This window comes from Macaca mulatta, chromosome 17, assembly GCF_049350105.2.
Source record: "Macaca mulatta isolate MMU2019108-1 chromosome 17, T2T-MMU8v2.0, whole genome shotgun sequence".
NCBI lineage: Eukaryota > Metazoa > Chordata > Mammalia > Primates > Cercopithecidae > Macaca > Macaca mulatta.
The window spans coordinates 89,808,634-89,826,546 of record NC_133422.1 but is presented as its reverse complement, the minus strand read 5'-3'; the positions used below and the strand labels follow the sequence as shown (position 1 = coordinate 89,826,546).

At 43.5% G+C, this 17,913-nt stretch overlaps 1 protein-coding gene across 5 annotated transcripts in view; it reads left to right on the top strand.

Moving 5' to 3' along the window:
* ABCC4 (ATP binding cassette subfamily C member 4) overlaps window positions 1-17,913 on the top strand; it is a 291,680-nt gene that overhangs the window by 215,445 nt on the left and 58,322 nt on the right. For all 5 annotated transcript variants that reach the window (XM_028837214.2, XM_028837213.2, XM_028837212.2 and 2 more), the window contains 2 exons: window positions 8,959-9,109; window positions 16,809-16,928. In XM_028837214.2, coding sequence (XP_028693047.2) covers window positions 8,959-9,109; window positions 16,809-16,928 — 271 coding nt within the window. The remainder of the gene's footprint in view (window positions 1-8,958; window positions 9,110-16,808; window positions 16,929-17,913) is intronic.

The window sequence follows — 17,913 nt, the reverse complement described above, 5'->3', positions numbered from 1 at the left end:
TGGTTATTCTTAGGCTTGGTTGTTTAACATAATCCCAGACTTCTTGGAGGTTTTGTTCGTATTTTCTTATTCTTTTTTCATTGTATTTGTTGGATTGGGTTAATTAGAAGACCTTGTCTTTGAGTTCTTCCTTCTACTACTTGTTTCTTCTTCTTTCTTCTACTTATTCAATTCTATTGCTGAGACTTTCCAGAGCATTTTGCATTTCTATAAGTGTGTCCAGTGTCTCCAGAGTTTTTGATTTTTTTTTAAGCTGTCTATTTCTTTGACTATATCTCCCTTTACATCTTATATCATTTGTTGGATTTCCTTGCATTGTGCTTTGCCTTTCTCTGTTGCCTCCCTGATTAGCTTAATAACTAACCTCCTAAATTCTTTTTCAGGTAAATCAGGGATTTCTTCTCAGTTTGGATCCATTGCTGGTGAACTAGGGTGATTTTGGGGGCTGTTAAAGAGCCTTATTTTGTCACATTATCAGAGTGGGTTTTCTGCTTCCTTCTCATTTGGGTAGGCTCTGTCAGAGGGAAGGTCTTGGGCTGAAGGCTGTTGTTCAGATCCTTTTGTCCCACAGAGTGTTCCCTTGATATAGTATTCTCCCCTTTTTGGTGTGGATATGGCTTCCTGTGAGCCCAACTGTGGTGACTGTTGTCTCTCTTCTGGGTCTAGCCACCCAGTGAGTCTGCCTGGTTCCGGGTTGGCACTAGGGGTTGTCTGCACAGAGTCCTGTGATGTGAACTTCACAGAGACCTCTGTGGGTCTCTCAGCCGTGGATACCAGCACCTGTTCTGTTGGAGGTGGTAGGGGGGTGCAATGGACTCCATGACAGTTCTTAGCTTTGGTTTAATGCTCTATTTTTGTACTGGTTGGCCTCTTGTCAGTAGGTGGCACTTTCCAGAGAGCATCAGCTGTGGTAGTATGACAAACAACCAGCAGTGCACAGGACCCTAGGACTCCCAGAATTATATGCCCTTTGTCTTCCACCACCAGGAGGCGTAGGGAAGGACCATCAGGTGTGGGGCAGGGCTAGGCATGTCTGAGCTCAGACTCTCCTTGGGTGGGACTTGCTGCAGAGTGTTTGGGGTGTCTCCCAGGTCCTGCAATAGCAGTCCACTTCCTTCAAACGGTCTGTGGCTCCTCTTGGGACTGCTGGTTTGTTCTTGCAGTCAATCTGGAGCTAAAGTTCACAATGCGAGCCTCCGCACACCGCTCCGTCAGTCCGAGTCAGAGCTGCAATCTAGTCCTGCCTCTCGTCTGCCATGATCCCACCTTTTGGGACTGGCTTTTTCTTTGCTTTTCTTTTCTTTTCTTTTTTTCTTTTTGAGACAGAGTCTCACTGTCACCCAGGCTGGAGTGCAGTGGCATGACCTCAGCTCACTGCAGCCTTCCTCTCCCAGGTTCAAGCCCCGGTGTCTTCTTGCCACTATTTATATAATCATGTGGTTCTTCCTGTTTCATTAACCTGATAAATAGCATTCATTGATTAATTGTCAGGTCTTAAATCAGGCTTGCATTACTGGTGTACACACAGTTTATAAAGTATACTTTTTTTTTTATGTTCTTAGATTGAATGTATTTAGTATGTTATTTAGTGTTTTTTTTTTTCTTTTTTTCTTTTTCACCCAAGCTGGAGTGCAGTGGCGTGATCTAGGCTTCTGGTTTCAAGTGATTCTCCTGCCTCAGCCTCCCAGGTAGCTGGGATTACAGGTGCCTGCCACCACGCCTGGCTAATTTTTGTACTTTTAGTAGAGACAGGGTTTCGCCATGTTGGCCAGGCTGGTCTCAAACTCCTGACCCTGTGATCCGCCCTCTTCGGCCTCCCAAAGTGCTGGGATTACAGATATGAGCCACTGTGCCTGGCCTTAGTATTCTTAAAACAGTTTTGTTTATAATTTTCCCTTCTTTGGTTTTTATATCAGGATAATGCTGGATTTCAGTTCTCTGGAAGAATTTGATAAAACTTGTGCAAAATCATCTTGTGACCCATCTTTGTTTTTTCTGTGGGAAATTTTTGTGTTGTGAATTCATATTCTTAAATTCAATAATAGAATTATTCAGATTTAGGTTTTTAATTATGTCAGTCTTTGCCCATCATTTTTCCAGAAATTTGCCTTTTACATCAAAATTTTTAATTTATTTATTGGAACAGTGTTTATTATATATTCTTTTTAATGCCTATAGTACCTCTTCTGTTATTCCCTGTTAATTCATGATAATGATAATTTTCCTCTCTTTTTTTCTTAATTAGTCTTTTCGAAGTTTATTGATTTCATCAGTTTTTTTATATAATGAGGCTTTGGGTTTGTTGATTTTTCTCCTTCAAATTAATTTTCTATTTAACCATTTTCTCCTTCTTTCTAATTTCCATTTTTCTCAGATTTTAATTTATTATGCTACTATTTTTCTATCTTTGTAAGGTATATTTTTAGATCCTTTACTTTTAGCCTCTCTTTAAAAAAAAAAAACAGTTTGAAGGAATAATTTTACTTGTAAACAGCATTAGATGCAGTCCTGAAATTTTAATATTACTAGGTTTTCATTTTCTTTTATTTGAAAAGTTTCTAATTTTATTGTAATTTCTTTGAAACAGGTGTTATATAGAAGTATATTGCTGAATTCCTAACATTTCTAGTTACATTTCTAATTACATTGATTTCCTGTTAAACCCACTTATGTCAGAATATGTTCTGTATAATTTTTGTCTCGAAGTTCGCTGATACTTGCTTTATGGCATAATAAAGATGCACTTGAAAAGTGTATATTATGCAGTTATTGGCTATAGTATTGTAGCCTTTAGGTCATCATTAGGTCAAGTTTATTAACCATGTTTTCAAATTTTCTCTATCGATTTTTGTGTGCTTGTTATATCAGTTATTAAGATAGGTGGGTTAAAACTTAAATTTATTTCTACTTTTATATGCCTTTTTTTAAAGGTGTTTATTTTTAAGGTAGCATATAGATGGACTTCAGCCTTGAATTTCATAATAAACATTAACATGGAAAAAATGTACAAAGGAAACCATCTATTAGTGAGGTATACTGACCACAAAGAAAGGAAGAGGTGCACCACATTGCTGTAATGCCTCACACCATTCACTCTTCATTGGAATTAGCTGGGACTCAGGATTAAGCACTAACTGAAGTCCGACACAGGTACCAGCGCTGGATGTGAAAAGATCAGATCAGTATATTAGCGATGAAAGGAGTGATTAATGTATCCCAAGGGAAGGACAAGCTTAGAAAAGCTTAGAGAATGTTTGTTTAGACCTTGTCATACATGGAAGACATACCAACACTCCATAAAGTTCTGATATAAAGGCATTCACTGGGTTGGATGAGGTCAAACAAACAAACAAACAAAAACAGGTAATAAAGTAGAGATCTCCCCAGGTGGGACCTGGGAACCAGAGTTGACCTCTGAACTCCCTGAGGCAGGTGAGGTGCTACAGTAGCACATAATTTACATCTGCTGACTTAGTGCTGATGCTGTCAGTATTTGGGTTTAGGAGCTTACATTTAAGTGTCTTCCATATTGTCCCTTTTGCTTCTATTCATCCTGTAATTGAAGGTAATGATAATGACTTGACAGAATTACATTTTTATTTCTTAATATTCTTGTAGGTTTGTATACCCTGTTCATAATTTTAGTAGCTCCAGAAGAAATCCTGTATTAGCCAGGAGCACAACCTGTTATGTTAGTCATTTTATTGAGAAGTGGTTTCTTTTTTTTTTTTTTCGAGACAGAGTCTTGCTCTGTCACCCAGGCTGGAGTGCAGTGGCATGATCTCGGCTCACTGCAACCTCCGCCTCCCGAGTTCAAGTGTTTCTCCTGCCTCAGCCTCGCAAGTAGCTGGGACTGCCGGAATGCACCACCACATCCAGCTAGTGTTTTGTGTTTTTAGTAGAGATGGGGTCTTGCCATGTTGCCCAGGCTGGTGTCGAGCTCAGGCAATCTGCTTGCCTTGGCTTCCCGGAGTGTTAGGATTACAGGCGTGAGCCACCACACCTGGCCAGTTTTTTTTTTGTTTATTTGTTTTTTGTTTTAGTCTCATGTGTTCCCAAAATAAATAAGTAGAAGAATTTCTTCTGCCACCATATCAGTAAACACCTTACTGATCAAAAATTAGCTGGCAATTTTTTTTCTCTGTAAATCGGAAGAAAATCTTGCCATATTTCTCACCAAGAAGTGAACCCTGCTTTGTTTATTGCACCTAAGTTTTGTCTTCTGCAAAGTCAGTAATCGTTTAAAGCAATCTGGACGATTTGTACTCATCACAACTTAGAACACAATTCTTAAGTGGTTGACAGCAGAATTAAGAGCTTTCCAGTTCCTATGAGGTGTTAGCAATCTTAATGATCATTATTTTATGTTTTAATACCATAAACAAATCATGAAACTACCATCTACTGATTAAGTGGCCTCATGATTAAATACATATTTCATCTTGTACCTAATAGAAGGATGACAGAGAGAGAGAGAGTTCAAATAAGGAACAGAATGAGCCAGAAGGATGGACGGCATATTTATTTGCAGAAAATAGGAATACATTTTTACTGCTGTTTATAGAAAACATGTTCACTGGCACAAGCTTCACAAAGACTAGCTGGAACAGAATCCCACAGAATGAAGTTTAAAGTAAATAGTGGATAGATACCTAAAAATTTCTCCAGGACTCAAAGCAGTTTGGTGGTTAAATGCCAAACAGGCATTGTAGTTAAAATTATGCTTGTTAAAAGAATATGTTCCATTCTGTAATGTTTGGATACAAAATTAATTCTAGAAGAGTCTGCCTGAGGAAATGTTATATTTTTCACTACCATTCAAATATAGATATTGAATATGAAATGTAGTCAACCTTCATTTTGTGTCCTGAGGTTTTATATATTTATTAAAATGTGGTTCTTTTTTTCTTCAGTCATTTTGTTTTCTGGGTCTAGAACTCATCTTTTTATGACTTTTAAATGTAAACAGTAATTCTTAAATCAGTACGTGTTGCCATGTTCTATTAGCAAATATTTTAAGACTTTTTAAAGATCAGCTCCTCTTTTGAGCTGAGAAGTCTGTTATATCCTAATTAGCTGGGAGCCTGGGAGTGGTCACCTCACTGAGAGACCAGATATAACCACACACACACACACCACACACCACACACCCACACCACACACACACACCCACACACACACACCACACACACACACCCCCCCACACACACACCCCCCACACACACACCACACACACACACCACACACACACACCACACATCACACACATACACACCACACACACCCCCCCACACACACACCACACACACACCCCACACACACACCCCACACACACACACCCACACACACACACCACACACCACACACACACACCCCCCCACACACACACCACACACACACACCACACACACACACCACACACCACACACCCACACACCACACCCACACACCACACACACACCACACACACACCCCCACACACACACCTCCCCACACACACACACACCACACACACACCCCCACACACCTCCCCACACACACACACACCACACACACCCCCACACACACACCACACACACACACCCCCCCCACACACACACCACACACACACCCCACACCCACACACCCACACACACCACACACCACACACCCACACCACACACACACCCACACACGCCACACACACACACCACACACCCACACACACCACACACACACACCACACACCACACACACACCCCCCACACACCCACACACCCACACCACACACCCACACACACCACACACACACCACACACCACACACACACCCACACACACACCACACACACACCACACACCCACACACACACACCACACACACACATACCCCACACACACACACACCCCCACACACACACCACACACCCACACACACCACACACACACCCCCACACACACACCTCCCCACACACACACCACACACACACACCACACACACACACACACTCCCACACACACACACCACACACACACCACACACACCAACACACACCACACACACCCCCCACACACACCACACACACACCCCACACACACCCCACACACACTACACACACACACCACACACACACCACACACACACCACACACACACACACCACACACCACACACCCCCACACACCCACCCACACACACCACACACACATACCACACAAAATAACCTAAAAAACTAGAAGATACAGAAAACAAAAATATAAAATATAAAAATATAAAAAATATAAAAATACAGGTATATTTAGGTATTAAATTTTTTAAAAAATATGAATCATGTATGTAGGCTATAGTGTCTTAGAAGAACAAGCGTAAGGTCAGTATGACTGAATTTTCTGTCTTTGAGGAAGTTACTGAATCTCTCTGAGACTCAGTTTCCTCCTGTGTAAATGGAGATGATAATCCCTCCTATTTAGATTTGATATGAAAGTGAAGTTAGATAATGGATGTGAAATACATATGTACTACGATTTGGATATAAGCAAGCCTTATGACATGTTGCCTCTTCTTGGTTTTTGGGAGGGTAGGGCAATTGTACCTTGGCTGTCAGCTAGGTACAGAAAATTGTGGGTGGCCTAGTGGGCCAGATGCTGAGCTAGTGGGTCGAGATGCAGGTGATGGTGCTGAGAAGACACAACCAGAATTGCCTGTGTTCCCTCAGCAAGCAAACCGTGATTGTGACCCGCAAATGACTATTCATGCTGTACTTTCTGGTTGTCTGTTAAACCCGCCTGGGAAAATCAATTGTAAGTCTTCCTTAGAAACCTCTACAAAGTGTACATGTATTCCTCCTTATATTTCTTTGATTTTGTTTGTTTTGTTTTTTGAGACATAGTCTCACTCTCTCGTCCGGTCTGGAGTGTGGTGGCGCCATCTCGGCTCACTGCAACCTCCGGCTCCCAGGTTCAGGTGGTTCTTCTCCCTCAGCCTCTCGAGTGCGCAGCATCACACCTGGCTAATTTTTTTGAGACCAGGCTGGTCTCAAACTCCTGACCTCAGGTGATCCACCTGCCTTGGCCTCCCAAAGTGCTGGGATTACAGGCGTGAGCCACCACACCTGGCCTCTCCTTATATTTCTGTAGCACTCTGTACTTTCTGCTGAAGTCATGTACTTTTATGTAAGACAGTGAACTTTGGAGGCCTCAGAGCATGTGTAATGTGAATCTGCATGCCCCTTACTGTTCGATCCTTCTCAAGAAGCAAGCGTTGTGGTTTCAGAGTAGGTAGGGACTAACTTGAGTTGCACTCATATTTCCCAAAGCCATGATATCACATTTCCTAGTAAAGATGAATACTGAAATGAGCATCATCCAGTGTCTTGGGTTTTTATGCTTCTTGCTTTTGTTTTTGTATTTCACCTTTTAGACCAAGGTAATTTCCAAAGATAACGTCACCTTGCTGGGTGAGGTGATGGGTAAGTGAACATTCACAGACCCCACAGTGCCTTGCATCCAGAAACAACTCATAAATGTCATTTGCTATTGTCATCATCACGTGCCTCTGAAATAGACATTTGAAATACTCTCCTAATGGCGGAAAATTTAATGCATATCTAAGTGTTAAAGCTAAAAAAAAAAGCACTGTTAGACATTTTAAGTTGTTTTATTGTTATCAAACCTCTTCCTCAATGCTACTAAACATAAGATAAATAGAAGGCAAAAATTTCTGACAATACAAATTTCAATATATTGTAATTTAAAAAGTCTCAGATCTTTTAAAACATGTAAAAATTTTATTACATTTCTCTTATCTGTTCTTTATTGGGCATGTTAATGAACTCTAATTTCTTATATAAGTGTGTTTGGAGGAAAAATTAAAGACAAATTCAAGGATTGTATCTTGATGAATAAAAAGCTAGCCGTATGCTGGGGACAAGCTAAAATGTAGTGGCTGACGATGCATGCTCCCCGGCTCTGTTACTGCTGCTGTGTGTTCTTGATCAAGTTACTGTTTTCTCCTTGTGCCTCAGTGTCTCCATCTGTAAAATGGTGTAGTAATACTACTTCATAGCGATATTGTGAGATTTCAGCAAGTTGATACATGTGTATTTAATATACAGCCAGATACACAATCAGCATTCAGTAAATATTAGCAAAGGATAGATACCAAGAGAGACGACTCCCCCCTTCCAAAGGTGAAGATTTAAATTACTTCCTTTTTTCTGAGCTCTGAATTTGCAGTTAGTCACTTCCTTATCCCGTGCATAGCTGAGGCTTCTGGGCTCCTCGTCTGTGATGCCTGCTTGCTCATTGCCCCGATAACGTCAACTGACTCATGGTAGTTTGGGATTCAAATTCTACTCTGAATCTCAGTTTTCTTATCCGTTAAATAGGGAAAGTAATAATGCCTGACTCGTGGGGCTGGTGAGTGTATCAAAAGAACTAATGGGGGCCTGGTGTGGTGGCTCACGCTTGTAATCCCAGCACTTTGGGAGGTGGAGGTGGAGGTGGGCAAATCACTTGAGATCAGGAGTTCGAGACCAGCCTGACCAATATGGGGTGAAACCCCCATCTCTACTAAAAATACAAAAATTAGTCGGGCGTGGTGGCAGGCACCTGTAGTCCCAGCTACTCAGGAAACTGAGGCAGGAGAATCACTTGAACATGGGAGCGGGAGGCTGCAGTGAGAGGAGATGGCACCACTGCACTCCAGCCTGGGTGACAGAGCAAGACTCCATCTCAAAAAAAAGAAAAAAAAAAAACAACTAAGGGATAAGTTCATATCATAGTGTTTGGCACATGGCAGGTGTGTAATGGATATCATCAGGACCACCTATACTTTTGTTATTCCTTTGAATGGAAAAGCAGTCCCTGGTACTACAGTAAGTCTTTTGGGGAAAGGAGTACAATCCTAACAACAACTCATGAAAGCATTTTTGAAAAGAAGACATGATAAGGAAAACCTGCATCTATTTCTGCTGTTTCAGACATTGCTACAAGTGGTTGGTGTGGTCTCTGTGGCTGTGGCTGTGATTCCTTGGATCGCAATACCCTTGGTTCCCCTTGGAATCGTTTTCATTTTTCTTCGGCGATATTTTTTGGAAACATCAAGAGATGTGAAGCGCCTGGAATCTACAAGTGAGTATGGAAACTCGAGTTGGTATAGACATGCTAGCTAGCTTCCGTTTATGCCGTAATTACGGAGCGCCCCTGAAATTCGGCAGACTCTGTCTTCCAGAATTTCTGTAACGTTAGGTAATCGAACATATTGGCCATCATGAATTATTGTGTCCCTTGGAGCATATGGAATTGATAGCATGCAACGTGCAACTTCGCAATTTGGAACAAGGAAGGAGTGAAGGACACATGGGGAATAATATTCTACAGGAATGTCAGCACCATGAAGACAGGGACCCTTCATGTCTTGTTTATGACATACTGCCTTACACAAAGCTGGCATTTAATGAAACCTTTTTCTTAGAAATAAAACATTTGATCATGGTGGAACTAATATAGAAGGAATATAATTAGGGTGTTTTTCTTTTCCTGAAGATGCTAGAATGACAAGGAAATGAGAAGGATGGAGAAAGGAAAAGAGGTGTCAGAAGCAATGTATTTGGTAAATTTATAACATTTGCAAACTCACAAAATGGCTAGTAAGTTGCAGTTTTAAACGTTTTGAAAAGATAAGCATTGTTATTTTCAGTTGTCCATTTGTTACCAGCGGTGCTTGTTCTAATGTCACTGTTTGAGGTTTTTCCCCCTCAGGCTGTTTGTATATATATGGACACTGAAAATAATCCCCTTAGATCACAAGGAGAGATATCAGTTTAGAAAACATACAGTCTGTTGCTCTATTGAACTTCCTAGTTTTGGAATCATGAGGAAGACATTTTATGATTAATCACTCTATTCCACATGTAATCGCAGAGGCGAAATAATCCAGAGTTCATCTCATTATGCATGCACAAATTAACATATTTCATCATTGTTAAAACACAAACTCATAAGAAAATAGAATTGCTCTACTTTTTAATAAAAGGTGTAAGGATAATAGCCAAAAAGTAAAGAAGGAAGATATTTGTATCAGGAAAGCTCCACTGTGGATAGTTACTGCAAATGAATGCCAACTCAGCTCTCTGGAAGCCACACCTAGAAGAGAAACATTGAGTCCCATCATTTTCAGTATCTTCTACTGAGTGGGAAATAGAAGCTTATCAGGACAAAGCAGTCTTTTGTTGTGACGTATATATGTTTCTCTTTTAACAATGAACTTTTTTTTTTTTTTTTTTTTTTTTTTTTGAGATGGAGTCTTGCTGTCACCCAGGCTGGAGTACAATGGCGCAATCTCGGCTCACTGCAACCTCCACCTCCTGGGTTCAAGCATTTCTCATGTCTCAGCCTCCCAAGTAGCTGGGATTACAGGTGTGCACCACCACACCCCACTATTTTTCTATTTTTAGTAGAGATGGGGTTCCACCATGTTGGCCAGGCTGGTCTTTAACTCCTGGCCTCAAGTGATCTGCCCGCCTCAGCTTCCCAAAGTGCTGGAACTGCAGGCATGTACCACTGCACCTGGCCAACAGTGAACTCTTAAGAGGCATTTATCCTAAGTGTCTGCATGAAGTAGAATGGGTGACAGTCCATAAAAGTTGTAGAAAAACTTTTCAATCGTCAAGAAAATCAGCTAAGCTACCATGAGGTCTAGTCTTGTAAGGTTTTCAGTGGGCAGGCCGAGCAGTGGAGCCCACGTGTGAGTAACACTCGGCCAATAGGACTTGCTAGGGAAGGCAGAGTATAATTGCTGAGAGACCTTCCTCGTGCAGATCACCGGCCCTAGCCAGCGTTGTGTGTGGACAGCAAGGCTGTGCAGGCATTTTATGTTTATGTTTGGGCCTGCTCATGAAATGAAGTTATCCGAGAGTCTTGTTTTAAGGGAGTCTGTGGTATGTTGAAGGAAGCAGTTGTTCCAGAAGAAACATCTTGACGTAGACTTCTGTCTGTGTCAAGAGCCACATCCGATCCATGTGGATGTGCAGAAAAGGGGACTCAGGAAGGCTTTTTGGGAAGTAGTGTAGGATTTTCTCTCTTGAATTACAGCATGTACCCTAAAGCTTGAAAACATTTTCATGTGGAGATTCTGACAACTTTATCATGGCCCCTGAGGCATATTTGGGTGTTCCTGTGCCCCGCTTGGCTGTAATGATGAGTTAAATATGCATGTTTCTTTCTCCATGCCCTCAGATCACCAACTGTGGGGGCTGGTTGGTTGGAACTGTTTATTGTTATCCATCCAGGGTGGTAGGTCTCTGCCATAAATCACAATTCCACTGTTTCTTCTCAGCAGCAGTGGATCCTGTTTTTTGAGACCACTGCTGGAGTGACCAGCTGAAAGCAGGATGCCTGATTGCCATGGCAGGGAGGCATAACCCAGCTTCATCCTTGTGCCCTCAAGGATTTCCAAAGCCTCAGTCGGACTGCCTCACTGCCTCTGGAGCCATAGCTGGCATTTAAGGAATCTTAATAACAAATCTGGGCCAGGCCGGGCGTGGTGGCTCAAGCCTGTAATCCCAGCACTTTGGGAGGCCGAGACGGGCGGATCACGAGGTTAGGAGATCGAGACCATCCTGGCTAACACGGTGAAACCCCGTCTCTACTAAAAAAATACAAAAAAAACTAGCCGGGCGAGGTGGCGGACGCCTGTAGTCCCAGCTACTCGGGAGGCTGAGGCAGGAGAATGGCGTGAACCCGGGAGGCGGAGCTTGCAGTGAGCTGAGATCCGGCCACTGCACTCCAGCCTGGGCGACAGAGCGAGACTCCGTCTCAAAAAAAAAAAAAAAAAAACAAAAAAACAAACCTGGGCCAGGCGTGGTGGCTCACGCCTGTAATCCTGGCACTTTGGGAGGCTGAGGCGGGCGGATCACCTGAGGTCAAGAGTTCGAGACCAGCCTGACCAACATGGAGAAAGCCCGTCTCTATTAAAAATACAAAATTAGCCAGGCATGGTAACACATGCCTGTAATCCCAGCTACTCAGGAGGCTGAGGCAGGAGAATCACTTGAACCCGGGAGGCAGAGGTTCAGGTGAGCCAAGATCACACCATTGCACACACTCCAGCCTGGGTAACGAGAATGAAACTAAAAAAAAAAAAAAAAAATCTGCAGTTGATCATTTTATTTTTGCAAAAGTGACCATATCAACAGTCAGTCATAGAGGAATGCATAAAAACCGGAATGGCATTTGGTTGCATTTCTCCAGCCACCTCCACTCATTTGGCAATGCCTGAAATGTAAAGCCATATCAAATTTCTGTTGGTAAAGATATTGTGATCCGCTAGCAACGTCTGCCATGAGCGTGAACTCATGTGTCCCATGTTTTTAGACTGTAAGATCCTTGAGTTTGTTCATCCTAGATTCCCAGGGACTTTGTTCAATGCAAGGTGGTTAATAAGCGGCACAGGAATAGGGAAGGCTGTTGGATATTAGCTAAGTAAGATTTGGGGATTTTTAAAATGTGGGCTACAAAGTCTGGAGAAAAATGCCCTCAGGGTGCATGAGAATCTTTGACTCTGATTATTCTGTCTCTGAGATACTGTGGCTCAGATTAAAAGCACAGCCTTGGAAATAAAACAGATATGAGTCCAATGCCCAAGTCTACCACTTGCATGGCTTACTTAACCTTGGGCAGTGTTTTTGTTGTTGTTGTTTTCTTGTTTTTGCTTTTTTGAGATGTAGTCTCGCTCTTTCGCCCAGGCTGGAGTGCAGTGGCTATGATCTTGGCTCACTGCAACTGCCACCTCCCGAATTCAAGCAATTTTCCTGTCTCAGCCACCTGAGTAGCTGGGACTACAGGCACATGCCACCACACCTGGCTAATTTTTGTATTTTTAGTAGAGACTTGGTTTCACCATATTGGTCAGCCTGGTCTCAAACTCCTGACCTCAGATGATCCACCCGCCATGGCCTCCCAAAGTGCTGGGATTACAGGCATAAGCCACTGCACCCAGCGTTGGGCAGCGTTGTTGATGCCTCAAGTCTGTTTTTCCCTCTGTCAAGGATATAATACTTTCCCTGTTGGGTTCTTCTGAGGGTTGCCTGAGACTGCTTGGAAACCTTGAACATACAGGAACTACCAGAGGCACTATAGCCTTGAGAATTAAAACCATAATAACCCTCAAAGGTCCCACACAGCATCAGTACCCTGCAGCAAGACTGGTAGACCAGATCTTTGCATGCAATTCCTTTTCATGTTCTTTTTCAGAGAAGACAGAAAATCTCTGTGGAGTGCCACCTAAAGAGTTCTCTGCGTTGTGGAAAACACAGCTGTTGATCTTGTGAAATGGCAGGTTGTGTCAGCCGGAAACTGCTGACTAGTGCATTAGAGCTGAGGCTTGGCATGTGCTCTCCCTCGGTGCTAGTTAGTTGTCTTTGCAGACCTCCCAGCTCACCCTCACTGGCAGCCCTCTCAGCCCTAAGTGGGGTGTGAAAGAGAAAGGACTATCTTTTCAAAGGTTGCAGATTTCTGCTGTACCTTGGTAACTTGGTGTGAATTAAAGTGTGTAGCTTGATCTTCATGATATTCCCAGGTGTTCAAAACTGGGATGGCACCTAATTTCTCAAGCTGACCCTGCCCTGAAACCCAGTTGGAGATAAAACAGTGGCAGCTTGGATCTCCTGATAAGGAAAGCAAATGACAATAGCCATGTTGAAGGATTTCATTCCAGAACTCTGTCCCCCTGACTGCCACATCTCCTTCCTTCTCAGTGGCATTCTCTATATGATGGACGTGTTCAGTCACAACACGCCCTTGCTCTGGAAGTAAGAGCATGGTTCTAGTGATTTCTCTGAATACTGGGAGCCAAACTCTTTGTAGAGAAATGGAGCTTGGAATTCTCTTATTTCCAATATCACCCTGTTTCCAGATTGACTAAGTCCCAGGGTGCAGGCTGGAACATCTGGGGTGTGCAGAAAAGACCTGTGCAGAACATCCAGCCTCTCTTACAGAAGCACCAGCTCAGTCCTCTTATGGTCATATCACCTGCCACCTTCCCAGTGCAAACTTACAGGTTATACGAAGCTGACACAAAACAAGTAAAAGGTTACTGTGCATGTTGAAGAGTGAGGACATTGTGGATGCCAGAGATAGAGAATAGAGAGAACCCTGTGGACTCGCGGGAGGCTCTCTGCCTGAATTAGATATAAGGGAAGTGCCAGATCACATTCTGGTGGGGAATATATGCTCAGGGAAGGTCTGGTTTGTTAAAGCACTATCACAGAAGAGGGCCCCTAAAAGACAGTGCCCCCAGTCAGATGTATCAGCCAGGAAAGAGCCCCGAGGATGGGTGGACAGTCAGTAACCTGCAGCTCCATCTGCCTTCCCCGACCCAGGGCTTCCCACTTTCTCAGAACCCCAGTGTCTCATACCTGGCAGCCTGCTCCTTCTTCACTTCCAGAACTGTGGACTCGACTCTGATGTATGTGGAACCCCCATGTCTTGACACACTGGTACCCCAGCACCTCCAAATGTGCAGTGCCTGTGTGTACAGTGGGCACACCAGTATTGAGTCAGCTGTAGCACAGATGGGCATGTGGGTGCTGGAGGATGCTGGACTAAGAGTCCGACCCAGAAAATGAGTTAGAGTTTTTCTCTTAAATTTTCCATTCCCTCCACCCCTTACTCCCACTCTACCCCCTCATCATTTTATAAAACATATGTAACCACCACCTGTAAGATAGATTGGGCAGGCACAGTGGCTCACACGTGTAATCCTAGCACTTTGGGTGGCTGAGGCAGCCTCATTGCTCGAGCCCAGGAGTTCGAGACCAGCCTGAGCAACATGACAAAACCCAATGTCTACAAAAAATACAAAAATTAACTGAGTGTGGTGGCACACCTGTAGTCCCAGCTACTCAGGAGGCTGAGGTGAGAGGATCACTTGAGCCTGGGAGGTTGCAGCTGCAGTGAGCCAAGATCACACCACTGCACTCTAGCCTGGGCGACAGAATGAGGCCCTGTCTAAAAAAAAAAAAAAAATTCTCCCAGACACTCCATGTTTTACTAATAGGGTCTTCTCTGGGAGCTTCACAGGTAACAAAGTCAGTGTTTGCTAATTATAAAGCATAAATTGTTTATCCCAGTAAAGAATGTTAAAGACATGGTGCCAGGTCACTTGTCCCCAACATGCACCTGCCCCAGTATGGCCTCATTCATGGTGGACAATTGAAACTCTCAGGAATTCATCCCTGCCCAAAAGTAGCTAGCCTGCATGTCCCCTGTCATGCAGGAGGGAGGTATGTCCTGATAGTCATCAAACTGTATGCTTGAAACACAATGGCCTGCTGGAAATGGTGGCTCACACCTGCCTGTAATCCCAGCACTTTGGGAAGCCAAGGCAAGAGGAAGACCCTCATCTCTATGAAAAACTCAAAAATTATCTGGGCATGGTGGTGTGCACCTCTCATCCCAGCTACTTGGGAGCCTGAGGTGGGAGGATCTCTTGAGCCTAGGAATTTGAGGTGGCCATGAGCTATGATCACACCACTACACCCAGCCTGGATGACAGAGTGAAATCCTGTCTCAAAAAAAAAAAAAACAAAAAAAAAAAACACTAGCACTTTGGAAGGCCGAGGCTGGCAGATCATCTGAGGTCAGGAGTTCGAGACCAGCTTGGCCAAGATGGAAAAACCCCATCTCTACTAAAAATACAAAAAATAGTTGCAAGTGGTGGTGGGTGCTTACAATCCCAGCTACTCGGGAGGCTGAGGCAGGAGAATCTCTTGAACCCAGTGCAGGGCAGGGAGTGGGTGCGGAGGTTGCAGTGAACCGAGATCACACCACTGCACTCTAGCCTGGGTAAAAGTACAAAACTCCATCTCAAAAAATAATAAATAAATAAATAAATAAATAACACCACACAAACACAATGGCCCAAGGTAGAGCAGCTGGTCAGTGAACCTCGCGGGACATCCAGCTCCCAAAGAAAAAAGAAGTCACACAAAAGAGAATTCACCTTTTAAAATTCTGTAGAGGCCATGAACCCACTGAGACCACAGTCAGATTCTGAAAAAGGCAATGGCATATGCCATGGAGACCTCCAGACAGCAGGACAAGTTTTCAGCAGTCATAAAAACATCCATCAGTTTCCTGGAGCCAGTGTTAAGACCATTCAGAGAGATCTTGGCTGGGCAGGTTCCTTGGGCATTGCAGCACCCAGGTCCATGGAGTTCATAAAGGACTCTTCCAGCATGAGTGGGCACAGAAGATTCCCCAGGATGCAGGGACGTGACTGTCTGTCTGTTCAGCTTACTTACTGAGTGCCTGTCCTGTGCCAGGTACCGTTCAGTTACCAGGATGCAATGGTTATAGCTGACCCTTGAGAAATTAACAATTTAAGGTGGGGAGAGACACATAGATGGCTAATTGTAATTCAATATGGTGAGTACTTGTAACAGAGAATTGTTTTTAAAAATCCTACTGGCTCAAAAATCAGTGAAATATAATTTCTGCCCAAAGAGATGCCAGGGAAGAGTACGGAGAGGAGAAGGACCAGCAAGACTGAGTTAGGAAGGAAAGAATTAGAACTAGATTTGAATGTGGTCAAAGATAAAACATTTATTTCCAGGCCCCTTATATGAGGTGTGGTTTGAGCAGGAGCTTGAGATTAGAGTGGCAGGGCCCCCTCAGGCTACTGGGAGCATTTATTTCTCTTTGAAACATGAAGCCTCCAAGGAAGCCTGCGTGTGCTGTTTGGTAGATGCGTGACCGTGGAGCTGGGGAGGCCTCTGGTTTCCCTGCATCCAGCCTCACTGAGCGGTGTTCTCTGTCTCTGTTTCCCCAGCTCGGAGCCCAGTGTTTTCCCACTTATCATCTTCTCTCCAGGGCCTCTGGACCATCCGGGCATACAAAGCAGAAGAGAGGTGTCAGGAACTGTTTGATGCACACCAGGATTTACATTCAGGTCTGTCCATTTCTGGAAATGGTTTCAAAGGACAGGATCTACTGCTTTTTCTGTCTTAACTTCCCTGGTCCGATGAGCTTGTTGGCTGGCACGTCAGGGCCCAGCCCCACATCCTGCTTTTTTGCGCATCTTCCTCTCCCCCGCCGCCCATCCCCTTCTTCTGGGCTGGGACTCCTCTCGGAATCGCTGCTGCCGGTTTCTTCTTTGTGCCTCCTGACTGGCTTGCAGGGTCCTTCTCTCACCATGCATGGCCTGTGGCTCTGTCAGCAAATGTCTTCTGCAAAAGGCCACCTAGTAAATGTTTTAGGCATTGTGTGCCATTATTGTCTTTGTTGCAATTAACCACCTTTGCTGTTGTAGCACAAAAGCAGACGTCAATACATCAGCAAATGGCTGTGACTGTGTTTCAATAAAACTTTATTTACAAAAATAAGTGCTGGCTCACATGCTGTAGTTTGCTGACCCTTGCATCAGCGAAGATTTTTTCGATTTGGAAATTTCAGAATTTCCACCAAATCTACAAAACTTGGATCCATCATTCCAATCTTTATTTTATCTTGCTGATTAAATGGCACTTTAAAAACCACATGCTAAAAGGAAAAAAGAAGTAGCAAACAAACAACAAACAAAAAACCACATGCAAATCTTGTTAGTGAGGTCATTTTGATACAGTCCCTAAGCAATAGTGTGCGCGGGCCTTCTGGTAAGTATGGAAGGTGGGAGAAGTAAATTGGGACTACACTCTGCTATTGGAGAACTGAAACAGTCAATCATGTGCGTGGGTGGACTTCACGTGAGATGCACTTCACATAAGTACCTCTCAGCACTGCAAGAGATGTCCTTATGAGACTGTTTTTCTCAGTTCTTTATTAGGATCATATTCCTGGGTTTCATATTTGCATGCATCTTCACTCAAAGCCATCATATACCACTGTGTATGTGTATCGTATAGTGCCTGTATCACTTAGCTTTCTGGAATCTACAG